At 34.0% G+C, this 16,862-nt stretch overlaps 4 protein-coding genes across 6 annotated transcripts; 1 reads left to right on the top strand and 3 right to left on the bottom strand.

The window, feature by feature from the left end:
- The first annotated feature begins 59 nt into the window (after positions 1–59).
- LOC136807379 (cilia- and flagella-associated protein 68-like) lies at positions 60–1,591 on the top strand. The gene is made up of 3 exons (XM_067063957.1): positions 60–352; positions 763–853; positions 1,325–1,591. The coding sequence occupies exons 1-3, from the start codon at positions 146–148 to the stop codon at positions 1,450–1,452; spliced, it is 426 nt and encodes a 141-aa protein (XP_066920058.1). The 5' UTR covers positions 60–145; the 3' UTR covers positions 1,453–1,591.
- LOC136807377 (uncharacterized) lies at positions 1,518–4,955 on the bottom strand. Its single transcript, XM_067063955.1, has one exon. It carries the CDS (start codon positions 4,868–4,870, stop codon positions 2,294–2,296), a length of 2,577 nt encoding a protein of 858 aa, XP_066920056.1. The 5' UTR covers positions 4,871–4,955; the 3' UTR covers positions 1,518–2,293.
- A 1,088-nt stretch (positions 4,956–6,043) lies between these two features.
- On the bottom strand, positions 6,044–16,067 carry LOC136807375 (caspase-3-like). Of its 3 annotated transcripts, none has more exons than XM_067063950.1 (3): positions 15,980–16,067; positions 8,337–8,496; positions 6,044–7,864 (listed from the first exon to the last, which is right to left on the bottom strand). In XM_067063950.1, exons 1-3 carry the CDS (start codon positions 16,025–16,027, stop codon positions 6,642–6,644), a joined length of 1,431 nt encoding a protein of 476 aa, XP_066920051.1. In that variant the 5' UTR covers positions 16,028–16,067; the 3' UTR covers positions 6,044–6,641. The 3 variants fall into 3 exon arrangements, with proteins under 3 accessions (XP_066920051.1, XP_066920052.1, XP_066920053.1); XM_067063951.1 differs by lacking the exon at positions 15,980–16,067 and adding an exon at positions 10,951–11,125; XM_067063952.1 differs by lacking the exon at positions 15,980–16,067 and adding an exon at positions 10,676–10,774.
- On the bottom strand, positions 11,834–16,015 carry LOC136807376 (leucine-rich repeat-containing protein 58-like). The gene is made up of 2 exons (XM_067063953.1): positions 15,419–16,015; positions 11,834–12,888 (listed from the first exon to the last, which is right to left on the bottom strand). The coding sequence occupies exons 1-2, from the start codon at positions 15,874–15,876 to the stop codon at positions 12,303–12,305; spliced, it is 1,044 nt and encodes a 347-aa protein (XP_066920054.1). The 5' UTR covers positions 15,877–16,015; the 3' UTR covers positions 11,834–12,302.
- Positions 16,068–16,862: the final 795 nt, after the last annotated feature.

The raw sequence follows: 16,862 nt of genomic DNA, 5'->3' as shown, positions 1-16,862 counted from the left end.
TTGAAAATGGCAGACGCACATGTAAACAAATATGGTAGACAATAGCATTCGATTTTTCAGGTTGAAGATTTGTTGTGATTTATGGCGAGCTAACTAAGCCCACAAAGTGCTGAAAATTGGATAAGATTGACCTTTTTGGTGTAAAATGTCAGCTCTATTACCTTTCACTAACTTGTCTGCATCATCGAATGGAGAAATTTACGATATAACCGATGCAAAAAAGTTTGTGGAGTTCGGCTGGAGATGTTCGACAAATGAATCTGGTTTTAAATCGGAAACACTTATTGGAAATTGGAATGAAGAGAGATACGATATCAAATATTTGGCTAAAAAGAAACCAATTCCATCACAGGTAATAATGATCATTTGAAAAATGCTGTTTGGGCCTCCAAAACTCCGCTAGGTTTGTAGGTAGCCGTAGGAGGGTCGCATCGCTTATGGCTTAAATTCTTTAAAGGTCTGTTCATTCTAATTTCAGTTCCTCTATAAAGGGTTCAAAAAACAATGACAAATAGTCGGAAAAATTCAGATAACCCTAATCAAAAGGATAGCTAAATTTCAGGTTAAAAAAACAGATAAAAAGATTACAGCAAAAGTATTTATAAAAATGTCATATTTTCAACACTGTCTGGACCTAAAGATAAAAAGCCTGATGGAAAGATCACACCAAAAGTATTTATAAAAATGCCATATTTTCGGTGGTTTATTCTTCAATTTTTTTTACCCGAAAATCTTTATTGAATTTTCTTTTTCTTTTTTCAGTACAATCATTATTTTGAAACGACTCACAGAAAGAGTTACTCAACCAAAAAGAATATTCAAAATTTGCCAGATCATGTCAAGTTACTGGGTGGTAAGAAAATCTTTCGTTATATATTTAAAGTTATTTTTTGCAACGCCTATTCTCATTCTGACGTCGATTCTTTTACGTTATAAATACACTTTTTTTTATAAGAACTAAAAGTAAATTTTGATGATGCTCGGTTGTTCCTTTATTTTTGGCAATTTCAGCATCAAATTGTTCTTATCCTGTTCTTATTTATAGAGTAAAATTGAGTTATTTAGGCTTTATACCCATATATACCAATTTTTTGCTTGAAATTTAGTAATTTCAGGTCCAGGATTGTTCTTAGATTGTTCTTATTTTTGAGCCTCGTCATTCTTATAAAATTGTTCTTATATATAAAAAGAAAAAGGTGTAATCACTTCAAAAAAAATACAGTTAAAATGAGTATTCGTAACTTTTAAAAAGGCCCCCAAAAGCCTTAAAACTATTTGGTTTAATTTTAAATTATTGATTTGAAACCCCAACTTTATCTTATAGGTAGCCAGTGTGAGCCAAGAACATTCCCCAGTCATCAACCAGAATTAGATCCACCCAGCTTTAAACATCATTACAATGAATTCGTTTCTACTTCAATGGCTGCATATAAAGACCACCGTAAGAAGTAGATTTCGATAGATATGGAACATGATTTTATGGAAAGAAAAATAAAGATAACAGTTCCAACTTATAATAATTTCTGATAATTGAATATCAATAAATTTTGAGAGTTGGGAGGATTTTTACTTTCACTATTGGTATACAGTATATTCCTTTCTGTCCTTATTTGTAGTTTTATTTATTTCAATGGTGTAAGCCGTGTAAGCGCTTTAAGCTCGGATCGAGCAAAAAAATATTCCATTATCACAAAATACGAATGGAATATACAAGGAAGTCAAAATCTTACAAATTTTTTTATGATTGTATAATTTTACAATAACCTTTTTATTGATATATTCTTTAGAAACAATTTTGATAATTGAAGAATTTTATATTTTGCCGATAAAATTAAAATAACATGTTCCAAATATTACTGTTTGTCTGGTAATAAAGTATTGAAAATAATTCATATAAAAAATATTGATTATGAAATAGAAGGTACACACGCTTTTTTTATAAGAATAACTTCTATAAGAATATCAGGGTTAGATTTCAGAGTTAGAACAAGTAGAACAATAGAAAAATAAGAATAATGCTCACCTTCAGCCAAAGTACACTATTCCATAAAAAAGCGTGTAATCGTGAATTATATATAACGACGTGCATTCAAGTAGAAACATACCGGTATGAACCTGGTGTTAAAGTCTAAACTGCTTTTACATTAATAAAATCAGTAAATTTAAAATTGCTGATTGAACATGTTCAAATTCAAAATGAAATATAATACACATTAACATTCGTCTATTATTCAAAGCCTGGCGAAGAAGAAACACACTCTGGGACACCAGCAATTTGTAATACAGTAATTGTTCACCGTCGACTATCGATTTCCAAGGTCAATCCAGTGCTTCCTTTGAACTTGAAATTATAAACATGTGTATGAGTGAGTTCACTTTGGACATCATTCATTTGTAAGCTGAAAGACATATCTTTGATATCCGCAACATACTCTGGTGGTTCTAGTGATAAGCTCTCTGCAAAGTCTTTTGGCCACATGTCAGCAATATTTTCATAAATCTCTTGTAATAGCAGTAAGAGGCCTTGTTTCGCAGGGGTATCTTTGAATCGTATCTTTCTTGCTTCGAATGCTTGACGAAGTTCAGCAATGGTTAACGGCATGTTAGATCCTTGTTGTTTGAGCTTTTCTTCTGTGCCTTCTCTTCCGAACAATCTATGCACTGGGTCCGTCTTCACTGGTGTTTTTTCATCCTTTTTAACTGTTTCCATGTTAGCCAGCTTGTTGGCTATCTCCAAAATACAGATCCAAGGATCCTGGCAAATAGATATAAAAACAGCTTTTCCAAACTCAATCAATTCCCCCGGTACACCATCGAATAGATTCAAACCTTGGATGAAATAATGTGGTAGGAATTCATCTTCAAAGAAGTATCTCATTTGATCCAATAAAACAGATACAGATTCAAACAACGAATGTTCATTCCACCATTTTTCTGGGTACTGCTCACAAACCCACATCAACGTAGTTTTGGCGAAATAAGAAGGAAGTGTTTTGTCATCACACTCAAAAGCTTTAAGATAAACATAAAGAATTGATTTAAGAAATAGATAAGACATGTCCATCTTATCATTCCTGGTGTTTGCTAAAATCATTTCAGCATTTGAGAATGACCATCGCCAATCCAAATTCTCGTTTCGTTCACCAACTGATGATGGTTTTGGTACCAGATGAAATCCAGAACTGAAAATCTTGTCCAGTATGGCCTGTGGTGGCCAGGCACGTTCTCTGTCTTTGAAATTTTGACAAAAATGTGGTAAATTAACAACCGCAATGGCAGGAACACGATCAATATTCAAAGATAATTCATTCTGGTCAGGAATATTGAAATCATCATCATCCTTGGTATCAGAGCAAATGGCTTGAACAATAACAAATCTTGGCCCTAAAACGATCATACATCTGTGAAACAATTTCAATGCTTTGGCCACTTCAAGAGGAATTTTTTCGATGGTTTCCTTGAAAAATGTTTCATAGAAACTTTGTTTATTCCCTTCGACATTGCATTCAGACATTTGTCTTGGTAGTGAAAACAAATGGAGAATAAATTCCACCAATTTTGGTTCTAAAGTTTTCCCATGCTCAAGAAGAGGCATGAATGCATAACTCCAAAATCCAAGCGATTTCTCAAGATTGTTTTTAGTCAAAGTTATTTGGATGACTCGAAGACAGAATATCATCTCATTTATGAAACCGATCAACGCCCAATGCAGATGTAAATAATCATTGATTTTCTCACGCGACGTTGGTAAAACTTTACATAAGAATTCCTCGATATCAAGATCTGGAATATGATTTTCATTTTTAGATGAGATCTCAGGTTCGGCTGGTGTTTCTTGCCGCACTGTATCCGTTTTGGTGTCAGGTTTGGCTGGTGTTTCTTGCGGCACGGTATCCGTTTTGGTGTCAGGTTTGGCTGGTGTTTCTTGCGGCACGGTATCCGTTTTGGTGTCAGGTTCGGCTGGTGTTTCTTGCCGCACTGTATCCGTTTTGGTGTCAGGTTTGGCTGGTGTTTCTTGCCGCACGGTATCCGTTTTGGTGTCAGGTTTGGCTGGTGTTTCTTGCGGCACGGTATCCGTTTTGGTGTCAGGTTCGGCTGGTGTTTCTTGCGGCACGGTATCCGTTTTGGATTCACTGAACTGTTTCTCCATGTTCTTTTTGAATTCAGTGAACTGTTGCACAATATGTTGGTAATATTTGTGCATTTGGATATCAGCTCTTTGAATGATACCAAGAAGGCCGTTTAAAATCTGTACAGCTCTTTGCAAGTCAGCTTTCTTGGTCGCTTTCAGATCCAATACCATCTGTTTTAGAAGCATAGTTGCATCTAAATTATTTGATGGTCCTTGAAGTTCCTCCTGAAATTTACTGAAATATTTCTTATCAGGAAACACAGTCATGTTTGTATCCTCTTTGAACGATTTAGAATCTAAATATTGATGATCGTCAGTATGCTTATATAAAAATTCCTCAACTTTCCTTCCGTTGCTTGGCTCGAAGTGGATATCTTTTGAATCATATCTCAACCAAGCAAAACCTTTCGAATATTCTAAATTCTTGATAACAGAATCTTCATGACCCTCTATGATTCTTCCCATAGGAAACATCATGTCAAATTCAAATTCAATATATTCTTTTTTCAAATTAGGATTCATCAATCGGGCAAAGGCTGCCCCTTCCATGAAACTTCCAGAGAACATGAAAGATTGGATAAGCTCCTGTAACTCAATTTCATTATCAATTTGTCCAAAACTTTTACCAAGGCCATATCCAAACCATTTGAATTGTTCGTCTGAAATTTTCGGGAAATGTTTTTGAACGTCAATTTTTGTGAGCAGTTCATTCAAATGAGATAAATTTTCGTTTTCCATTTTGTAGCAGAGTATCAGCGATGTCAATATCACTCGGACTATTTAATGAATTCTACTATCTATAAAAGAATAAGAATAAGGAAAAATCGATCCCAAGAAGAAAATTAACCAAATGACTAGTTATCGCTACCCCCAGAATACCTTCAACAAATAATATCGCAGTTTCACATTTTCTTGTTTTCTTTATAGAATTATTATTGAGAAATGTAGACCAGTAATCAAGTGATTTCTTAAAGTCACTCGCATGACTTATAAACGAATATCAAAATTCAATCATCAACAGTATATTCTGAGAAAACAGACAAAAACAAAGGATGAATCACTCACCAACCAATCACCATTCGTCTCATCAGTGAATTATTTATCCTCTAATTTCTCTTTCTGATATGATATAGGATATTCATGATATTCATGGATGTAATCTTTTATACGGAAGCACACAAAATAATCCGGAACTAGTGGCAAAATTTGCCACTAGTCTTTTGTTATTTTGCCACTAGTTCCGGGTTATCTCGGGTGCTTCCGTATAAAAGAATACGTCATGAATATCATGAATAGGGTATTCTAAAACGAATATGCAAAATCATTAAGATTTTTTGTTGTCACTAGCAACTCTTTTGCCCTTTTGGTTGCTTACATTTTATATCAGCTTAAAAGAAATATGTTTGTCGTATTCAAAAAACAATGATTGCAATACACGCTTTTTTTATATAAGAATAACTTATATAAGAATATCAGGGTGAGTTAAAACAATGGGCCTATTGTTTAGAAGAATAGAAAAATATAAGAATAATGCTCACCTTCAGCCAAAGTACACCATTCTTATATAAAAAAAAGCGTGTACTGTTTTTTGGTATCTTCAGGTTAAAATACCTTCCTGCCAATTTAAAGTTTTATTATAAAGCCTTGAAGCACAAACTCTTTCATACAACCCACGCATGATGATATTCAAGTATTTTGTATATTCCATTGGATGTGAATTTCTAGAAAAACTTTATCATTAGAGGATGAGCAGAAGCCTACGATTCAACCAAAGAAACTAAGAGTATTTTCGAAAACTTTACTACGTTCCATACCTCGAATTCAGATTTCAAAAACATCTTCAAAAGAACACCTTTTTGTATATGAGTGAAAAATCAAGAGATCGTCGTACAAAATAAATTTTCAAAACAATTTTCAATCAATGAAATATAAAAGCAATCAATATTTTTCCTTTTACAAATTTCGTCAAAATACACATTTTATAAATATCAAAAAAATTCTTTCCTAAATATAAACGATTATACTCAATTTTGATGATGGTAAATAATGATAAACTCAAATATTAAATAATCTTAACACATAAAATCAGTCAAAACCCATTCCATCCCGATTCTTCTCAATCATCAGCTGAGTTTAAAAAACTAGTCTTGGTTGAAAATGGAAGACTATCCCACTGGTTAATTTTGTTAGTTTTTCCCACTGAAGGAGAAATCAACTTTAATCAAGTTTTCTTTCAGGCAGAAACCTTCACGAGTTTTCCTTTTATTCCAGATCATTGAACACGGAAACTGTGTTCCGTCACCGAAGTACTACCAGAGTCACTGACCTTTGCACTGATACAAATTTATTGTATATCAACATCTTGAGCAGGAGTATTTTTTAAAGGGTCTTTAGAACCCAAGATGAGTGCCAGTTATATATACAAAATTTTTAAAAAATATAAGAGATAATTCAACATCAAAGTTATAATAAAACGCAAGGAAGCTACTACCTACACAAAAACATGAGTTTATTGAGCATGTTTCAAAGGTCCGTATGGTGGGAACAAGAAGAAATCTTTTCTCATTTGAGTGATCAGTGAAGCAATCTGTCGTTTGTTATCGGTTTTTATTTCATCAGTACGCGATTTGCGATACGAAATGATATCATTGACTCTAATCAACATTCGCATGACATCCATACGATGAGCATTTTCACGGAAAACTTGAACCAATGCTTCCATGAACCAAGATCCCCGTCTAGAATTTCTCCAAGAGTAGTAGCCAGGCACCGTGGAGTAAGCGTACAAAAAGTCAGCTTCTGACGGTAGCGTCAATGCCATTTCTTCCTCTGATAATCTTTGACCGGGTTTCCCGTCCACTGCATCGTACGGATTCATGTACTCTGACCCTTGACACGCTTGGAATAAGAAAAATTTCGGCTTCCCAGCTAGGCCACGCGTACGAAACATTTTGGTGATGTCACGAATTTTCACAAAATCGTCGTTACCGTAAATAATGCCTTCTTCACCGTGACTCAAAATTGCACATGCGCAACACGCTTGTTTTGAATAATCCTCATTTGCAGCAGCTTTGACAATGGCTAGGATCTCCTTCTTAGAGGGGTTATCAAAACGATCAACGACAAAACCAAGATCTAGAAATAAGTCGGTCAAGCCCTCTGCATCCCTATTGGTACCCTCACGTGGATAATCTCCCATACCAGAAGCACGTGTGAAATGTTTAACATTGATCAATGTTAATTTCCCACGTGGAAAACAGTCCATTTTGTAAAAACTATCAGAATAAATGTTCGATGCGTGGTCACTCATTTTGGAATTCTTTTCCAAAGGTTTGGGGTGATAAGTGGTATGTTTGATAGTAATCCCTTCTCTGTTCTTACGTTCTGAACGATGTTGAACTAATTGCTGGATCGGTTGCGCCGGTTTGAAAAATGTTGACGTAAAAGGGCCATCAGTTTGGCTCAAAACTGGGGCGTCCGTCGCATCAGCGCCAGGTGATTCAGGTCGTATCTCCTCTAGCTGAAATTTATCATTGTCGAAAGGAATGTCAATGGTTGAGAGCATTTCTTCAACCGGTTTTTCGGGCTTCTTAGTCGGGAAAACGGGTGGTGTTTCGTCCATTGCGATACTGGATAATATTTCGGACTCTTTACGTTCAAGGTCGGGCGGTTGTTGTTGACCAGGGGCGGGTATGATCACCGAGGGGCGCTCAGTTGTTCCACTTTCCCCAGCTAAAATAAATACAAGGTTTTGAAAAGGTTGATTACTTTACTTAGCAGTAAGTTAAAGCTCGCAAAATATCATGGTTTGGATGAAAATATCAGAGATTCACCCTTTAGCTCAAGAAATCAGAGTTATTTGAACCAATTTTAACTGGTAGATGCAGTACCATTGCAAGCGCTATCTGAATTATAAAGCGAAGGGAGTAAGTTTCGTATTCATCGAATCCCTTCAGAGCAGAGAATGAAACTACCATGGTTCTCTAATGAGCTGTTATGGATAAAATACACGGTTTCTTATATGAGCAAACTATACAAGAACATCAGGCTTTGATAGCTAAAATATAAGAACAAGTTAAGAACATTTTAAGGCTTTGAGGACTCTAAAACATTTTTAGGCTCATAACCAAAAAAAGTTAAGAGCATCCGAAAACTACAAAGAAATTTGATGTTCTTATAAAAAAAGTGTTTTACAATGAGTTACCTTGTGAAATTGTTGGTTTCGCTACTTGGTCTACTTCATCCATAGCATCGCTTTGGTCCATTGCAACAGGAGGGCGGTTCCCCATGGTGTGTTGGGCGTTCGTTTTCAATGTTTTGGGAGGTGGAATATCTCCAGGGCGGTCTAACTCATCCATTGAATACTGAAAAATGGGGAAGACAAATAAGTTTGTTATTTTCTGGAAGAAAATGAAAACTGAATTATTGAAAGTGTTCTAGATAAAAGGTATTTCAAGCAAAATTAATAAGGATTATCGAGACAGGGGTAAGTTTTCTTAGTAAATTGGGTAATAGAGGCTTAATAACATATCGAAAAATAATCTTAATTAGCATTTCTTGTAATTATTTATCGATACATATCTTGAACAATTTAACAATTAATCAAGTTACAATTGGAAGGTGCATCGGTACATCGACCTCTAACGTTAGAGGTCGATGATCGGTAATTAGGCTCGAAAGGGGTTAATAACTAAACTATATAATGGTGTTAAACCCGGCAAATAGACAACTATAAGAAAAAGTAGTGAAAAGAATTCCAAACTGGACTAAAATTGTAATAACTAGCCAACACCACGATAGATGACTCGCTATTTGTAACTGAAAGTTGAACTAAAAGCTGTTTCGAATATAAATTGATATATTGGTTTTATAGGGGGCTTTATAAGTCAATGAAAAGCGAGATAAGATCGTTTGAAAATTCCCAGTTTTCTTTATAGTTGGTATTGATAAGTAAATGTTTGGAGAGAATTGAGACATGATGATTGCCAATAGAAAGACCATGAAAATGTTGATAGGGTAGTTCGTAGAGGTGGGTAGAGAGTTACTTGGACAAAATCATGTCGCCGATTGGCAAGGACTCGAGTCCTAATAATGGTATGGAAACATTTTCAGAAACAATTATAAAAATTTGATCTAATTTTAAAGCCTTAATAAAGCAAAAGAAAGTATTGGTATTCAAAGAATTTTTAAGATTCCGTGTGAAAATAATGTTTAAATGTTATGATAAAATTTGAAACTTGAGTAAACACTGGAACAACCAAAACGAACACTGACTTCTGAGAAAGAGAAGGCACACGATGAAATTTGAAACGACATTACACAGTATCCAAGGGAAAATAAGTCAAGAAATTCGTGCATGCAAAGACGACTTTTAAGCCATAAGACTCGAAATTCGATAAGACTAAACTTAGAGTAAACTCGATGACAATTATAATCCGTAAATTTTGAACAAATCAATTTCGCAGTGTTCATTAACAAAAACGCTCCAATTAGAAGAGATAAGACTTTCTACGAAAAAATAAGCATTCCTATTTCGCAGAATTGTTGATTCAGGTGAGCTAATTATTCTTTGCAACTTCCTGGTCTGAAAATTTGTCCTGCTATGCTATTCTAAAGTTCTAAGCTTTAGAGGTTTAAAAAAAAGATGTAATGAAAAATGAAACTGGAAATTTGAATGACTTAGTACACCCCCTTCTCACAGACCCACTGGGACCCTTCAAACTGGAAAAATTGGTCAAAGTATCGTCCCTAGTGGAAAATTATACTCTTATTTTTGTCCCCGTTGAAAATAGTCATATAGGCAAATCCCCACTGCAAAATATTGTGCTCTTTTTTCCATCCCACTGAATTTTCTGGCTAGGAAACAATGGAATTCAAATCCTTAGCCATAAAAAAACATGGGAATATCAATCCCCATCGAGTTTTGGTCCGTTATTTTTACCCCTACTGGCTGATAAAATCCTACCCTGTGAGAGGGAGGTGTATTAGTCTAAATAAAATGCTTTTTTTTTTAATCTTTCCTCTATAAAATACAGACCTAAGAATACCTAAGAACAGCGATTTGAAACTTGAAAGAAAAAGAACATAGTATAGACACTGTTGCTATGAATGATCAAGAGCTATGAAGACTGAAGAACTTCCTTTTCGCAAATTTGTTTACGTTTTGCTTTTTTGACTAAAGGAAGGAAGCAACTTCTTCTTTACATCTAGATTGAATATGAAGGAAATTCTGAAAAATATTCTTAAAATTGGAATAAGGAAAGGCGAGAAAGTGAAAAAAAGATTTTCTTCTTCAAGTTTGAATTTTGCTCAAAAGACTAAGCTGCTAAGTTTGGATTCGCAAAAATTGGATTCCTTAAAACTTGTTTTCTTATTCTCAGCCTGAACAGTTCCTTAACAATTCCTTATTTTTTGGACCATTTTCAGCCTCGAGTTCCTTATAAACGTGTTCCTTATTAAAAAAAAAACGTGTAGATCCTTTTAGATAGATAGATCTCCCTTTTTAGGATATGGCCTTGTATGTCATAAAATACAAAAACTTACAATTTATCCATATTTTCGTGTGTTTTGAACGAACTTTAACACTCTTTAACTTCACAAAACTATACTAACTACAGAGAAACCCCTCAAACCATGAAGAAAAAAGGGTTCTCAACAGGGTAATATAAACAAATAATTCAAATAAAAATGGGTTCAAGCTTTAACTCATAAAAGAGGGAGACTTTTAGTAAAAATATTAAATTTCACTATTATTTAGTTTTGTTATCTATGGAAATGTTAAAAAAATGTCAATTAAAAAACGTTCAAAATATACTTACCTATTTTTTGATATCAAAATGTATTTTTTATCGTTTATATATTGATACTTTTTATTGATGATGGTACAAAAAGTCTTTTCTTTTATAATTTCTCAGTTGAAAAAAATGTTATTATTACAACCTTTTACTTTTTTTAACAAGACACCACATCGACAAATCTGTTCACTTCACATATAACATGGCAATTAATTTTTAATAGGTTTAATTCACCAAAGATTCTATTCATTAGATAGCATTTGCTATTCAACACTCTCCTTTTTATATGACAGATATTTTATTTTATATGTTCTCCTTCGTATAGCTAATGATGAGAGTAAATCTCTCATAACATATTTATCCAAAGGAAATTATTCACGTACACCATGCGTACACAGTTATTCCAAATGAGCAAACACTTCAATTTTCTACTATTTCTTTTCTTTTGTTGAAAGCAAAAACTATGCCCAAAAATAAGCACAATATTCAATGCAGCAAAAGTAGACCTTGCACCAAACCCTGCAGTGACTGAAGCTTTAAAAAAACTGTAAAGAAAGAACCATCTATGGTAAAGCCCTGGTGGATGATAAAAATTCACAACTTCCTCTGTCATGGGTAGATTTGCTCTAACAGAGAACTAATTTTGGATATCAATGGGGTCTTTTAGAAGCCTCCTCGTATCCTAAAGTTTTGGGTCTTAAAAAAAAACTAAAAATTATCTTATGATGGTCTTAACCTTTTTTGGCTTTGGAGTCTGATGTTCTTACATACTTTGTTCTTATAAGGGTGTAGTTCTTGTCAAAAATGTTGTAATGCTCATTACTGCTCATTATATAATCACTTTTTTACCTAAATGTAACAGGTTCTACTTTAAATTAAAAGGCCTTTCAGGTACACCAGTAAAAAGTTTAGCAAAGAGAAAGGTTTCTTTTTAAATAAAAGGTAAATATTTACAATTTTAGCAAATTAAAAAATTCTAGCTTAGTTTTAGCAGGCTTGTCCCAAGCGAGGCTTAGCTAGATGATTGCCTAGAAATAAAAAAATGATTGTGATGTCAGCTATTTACAAAAATAATATATTCTATTGTTAGACTCAATAACAAATAAAACAGCAGCAAAATTCAGGCAAAATTTGGGCAAAAGGAAACGTTTAACTTTTTTTTCTATTTTATCTAGCAGGTTATATAACTCTTTGACTTTTATAAATCTTGCAACAAAAGCTCTTGTGTCAAAAGAATGTATGTAAATAAATATGAATTTATATCGGAACCTGCAGGTTAAAATTTAGATCTTTAAATATGATTGTATAAAAATATAAAAAAACTACCCATCTCATAAAATAAATTTCATCTCTATAGTGAAATACAACAATTCAATTTAAACATTGTCTGGTAGTAAGGCTTTCCTCAACATTTGAGCGCTTACTGATTTGCTATCACCGCAACACTCTTCGTGAGTATCACATGGCGAGCATAAATATTGTTCTAAAGGTAAGCGAAACTTTCCACAAAAGTCAACAAATTTAACACATTTAATACGAGAATCAAAATAAACTCCATCACATTTAGGATTGACACACCTTTTAGCACTGTCTAAGTATGAGCATAATCGTTTCGGTATTACTCTGTTGTTGTATGGAATGTTTTGTGTTTTTACTACTCGCCCAGCCAGTTCCAATAAAGATGGTGTGTTGAATTCTAGGCGTTTAATAAAGGTGTGAACAAGAGGGTTATCTCTCAATGTTAGTTCTTGTAGATTTAAAAGCATTACAATCGCCATTGGTAATAGTTTCAATTCATTTTTATGGAGACTTAGAGATTCAAGTTTCTTCAATTGACCAAGTTCTTGAGGAATGGTTGAAATTTTGTTGTCACATAAAACCAAATGACGTAGATTGGTTAGTTTTCCAAGATGTGGTGGCACTTGGAAAATTTTATTTCCACCAAGGTACAGCATCTCCAAGCTATTAAAAAATAGGTAAAATATATTATTTAAAGGATTTGGAATAACTGGGAATATATAATGAAAAGGTAAATAAATGGTTTTTTAATTAGTTTTCTTGTTGTAAATTTTGTTAAGCTGGCAAAGCTAAAGAAAATTTTCTATTGAGTATTGAAGGGACTAGGGTCATTTGGAGACCCTAAGAAAGTCAATTTTTGAAGTTTATTATTGAAAAAAAAGGAAACCAATTTTAGATGTTTTCTGGCATCAAAAAAAGAGGTAAAACTGCAAAAAATGCTAAAATTAATTCCCCCGAAAACTCACGACCTTACTTCAACAAGGTTCCAACTCTGCAAATTGCGTTTTTTAGTAAAATGCATTTGAAAATTCCGTAACTTTATAAAAGACCTTAGTTTAAAGCTTGGGTCTTCACTTTCCTTTTTTCTGTTACAGAAATATAATTTTAGCATGAATAAATCTTTAAAGCTGTAAAAAACCAAAATATTAAAGCTAGTTATTAAAGAAATAAAATTTTCGATACAACCTTGTTGCCTCAAAGACTCAGTAATGCGCAAAGTCAACAAGGTTCCATCTTACTAAAACTGCTTCCATTTTTAAAAATTTTAAAGAAGAAATAGCATACAAAAATGTTTAAAAATGACAAAAAAGACCTGAACTAGCTTTTCCAGCTGGAATTTTCACAAATTTCAGTTTCATATCAAAGAAATCTTTAATTTTCATGATAGAACCTTGTTGAAGTAAGGTCGCAAATTGGTTCCAATAAGGTAGTTTACATTTCTGTGGCTGTGATCTGTTGAGAGTATTTTTTTTGCCAAAATTTCTGACGCCTCTGCATAAACAATTATTAATGAGGGGCTTAGATAACAAATCAGGTACACTCTTTTTTCGTAAGCATAACGTTTATAAGCATACTTAGGCTCAAATTAGTAAAAAAAAGCATAATGCTAAGCATACCTCCAAGCTGAAATGCAAAAATACTTAAGTATATAAAGCTTTTCTAAAACCTTTCTAAGACCTTTTTAGTGTTACTTTTAAAGCTGTTTTAGCTTTCTTGGACCAAAGATTTTTGCCTGTGGCGCCAAATTACAAAAAAAGAGTAATTTTTTTAGTCTAATCAATGTTCCGACTTAAGAATTTGAAATTTCCATGAACCCAAAGAAAATCAACAAAACTAAGCATACTGAGCCTCAACCTGATTTTCCCTTATGCTTATAAAAAAAGAGTGTAAATGAGCCAAATTTGGAGCATTTTTCAAGCTATATCAGATGGTACAATCAGTTCCGAAAATTGACTTTCTATAAGGGTCACTAAGCCAAAACATTTGATAGAAAATTTTCATTTCAACTGTGTTTCTTTGCTTAGTGGTCAGAGAGGAATAATCCTTTTTCAATCAGTGATTCAAGCTTTCATATTATTCCTGTCTCTAAAGAAGGGTGTCTGAATTAGACGAGGGATGTCGCTATTAGACCAACTTACGGTAGTTGTTTTGAAGAACGCAACAGCCTATTGAATAACAAATTAATTCACATATACTTGTCTCTAGGTAGCTGTTTTGGAGTAATTAGGCATTTAATAGGCCATCACGTTCTCCAAAACTACTATTGGTATTCCGTCTAGCAAAGGCCTACTGCTATAATACATAGGTTTTTTAATCATTCAACACGAGAAACTGCAGCATTTTAAACAACCCAAAAGCCTGCCGAAATTATAACCAATCAGTGGATATCATTGGAAGTGATATTTTTGTTGAGCAGGCTTTTGAACCTATCAAAGCAGCAAAATTTCAAAACAAATGAACTACTTTAGGCGTACAAACCTTCGCGAGCAGAAACTTTCGCGATTTTCGCGAATTTTGGCCCTTTTCGCGAAAGTAAATGTCTTTAAAAATTCTAGGAAGGGCCATTCGCGAAAGTTTGTGCTCGCGAAAAATTCTTGACAAAATAAAAAATCTGTAAAACTTCAAACTTTGAATAAAATGTAACTTTTATGGCACCTTTTAACCTGCTAAAAGACTAATAAGTCAAAGGACAAATGTTTCAATCCAATCGGAGAAGTATTTGTCCCTCTAAGCCATTTTTTCATGTGAAAATTCTCAATTTTACGTCTTAATTCGCGAAAGTTTATGCTCGCGAAAAATATTTTTCCGTAAAATTCGCGAAAGTAAATGTCGTGAATTTCGCGATTTTTCGTCCTCGCGAAAGTTTCTGCTCGCGAAAGTTTGTACGCCTAAAGTATGCAGCTTCGCTCGCAGCTCTACTCTACCATTTTTGTTTTGATTTAACTTTGTATTTTAAGGACCAGACAGGTCATTGATTTAAGGGCTATGCATGTTAGCCTCCACTGATGCAAGTTACCTGACTTCACGGTAATTACTCCACCATACATTACTTTCTCTCAGCTAATAAAAACATGATAAACTATCTTGTCTCTAGGTAGTAGGTACTGCTGTGGAGTGAGTAATTAGTTTATACAGTATTCACAAAAGACCATTGCATTCGCCAAAACAACTATTGTAAGTAAATATTATTTACCTTTCTAAACTCTGAATTTGAGGAGGTAGACTTTCGATTTGGTTCCCACCAAGATAAAGCTCTTTCAATCGATTCAGTGTAAAGACTTGTGTAGGAATAACTTTGAATTGGTTTCCACTTAAATTTAAAGTTAAGAGTTTGGGGCATTGTTCAATTTCTTTGGGCAAGTTGTTCAGGCGATTATTTCGAGCATCAAGTATTTTCAATAATGGCAATCTTGCAACTTCACCACTAATCCAAGAAATTCGGTTTGAAGAAATGTCCAAATGTCTTAGGTGAATAAACTGCACAATGCTGGCTGGTAAAATGTTCAAATCGTTACCATAAAGTGTCAGCTTCTGAACAATTTCAGGCCTAAAGTTGTACGATAAGCTCAATGCAGATGGATCAAAATTTCTCAATTCTGCCATCGAAATATCAACTTCTCTTGCATTGTCTTCTGCGTCGCTTGAATCCATGTTTTCACTCAAAAATTATTGTTTCCTTTTTAACAATTAAACATCAACATTTAGTGAAATTAAAGAAAAGTAAAGAGTAAAGCAAATGTGTGCAATGTACTACCTCAAACTTGGATTTGGCTTGATCATTACTTTCATCATTCCACTCCATTTTTACAACCTAAAGATGTTTGTTTACATTTGATCAGCCAAATGGTCACACTGCCTCAGATTAAAAATTTGAGATTTCAAAGGAAAACACCTTAGTGAAATAGGCCACACGTGGCTTCGAAGTTGCGTAAGGCCAAACATTCCAAAGTTCGAAGCTCGGTTAATCCGATTTATTTCCGGATTATAATTATTGCATCATTGACGTTTCTCGAAACTTTGCACTGTCATGCGGTGGGAACATGAAAAGGTGACGCAAATGCATCATGATATTGCACCTGCGTAATGACATATGGGGTGAAAAGAGTCTGGGGTCTAGCCACACCCACATTTCCGCACCCGAGGTACCCGGGTTACCCCTTTCGACCTAGAGAACGAAAACAAAATGTACGGTCAAAATGGAATGGCCTGTAAAGAAAAACTTTCAATTTTACTTTTCGAAAATTCACGAAAAATTCTCTTAAGTTCAAATTTGAGTAAAGAGGGAAAAGGGACAGAAAAAGAGGATAAGTTACATGTAGTTTCTTTACAAATAAATTCTTTTGAGATATCAAATTTAAATTACATTCATATTTGTAAAAAACTAAATCCAATCAAAGTTGATAGAGGTGACTAAGCCCCCAAATAATGATGATTGCGCAAACAGATCCTTTTAAAACTCCGATGTGTTGAGATGAAGAATCCCTTTTTTGCACTGCTCAATGGCGATGGGGATGCTTTGGGACGAGATGGAGTTTTTACAAGCGTTTACAAGCTCTTATTTGATTTAGTTGGTAGTTAACCAGTAATAAAGGGAGGCAATTTTATTTTAGGGAACGGAATTTAAAAGATACTAACTT

This window comes from Clytia hemisphaerica, unplaced genomic scaffold (genome assembly GCF_902728285.1).
Source record: "Clytia hemisphaerica strain Z4C2 unplaced genomic scaffold, Clytia hemisphaerica genome assembly, whole genome shotgun sequence".
Lineage (NCBI taxonomy): Eukaryota > Metazoa > Cnidaria > Hydrozoa > Leptothecata > Clytiidae > Clytia > Clytia hemisphaerica.
The sequence above is the reverse complement of the archived record's forward strand: the minus strand, read 5'-3'. Positions and strand labels throughout refer to the sequence as shown.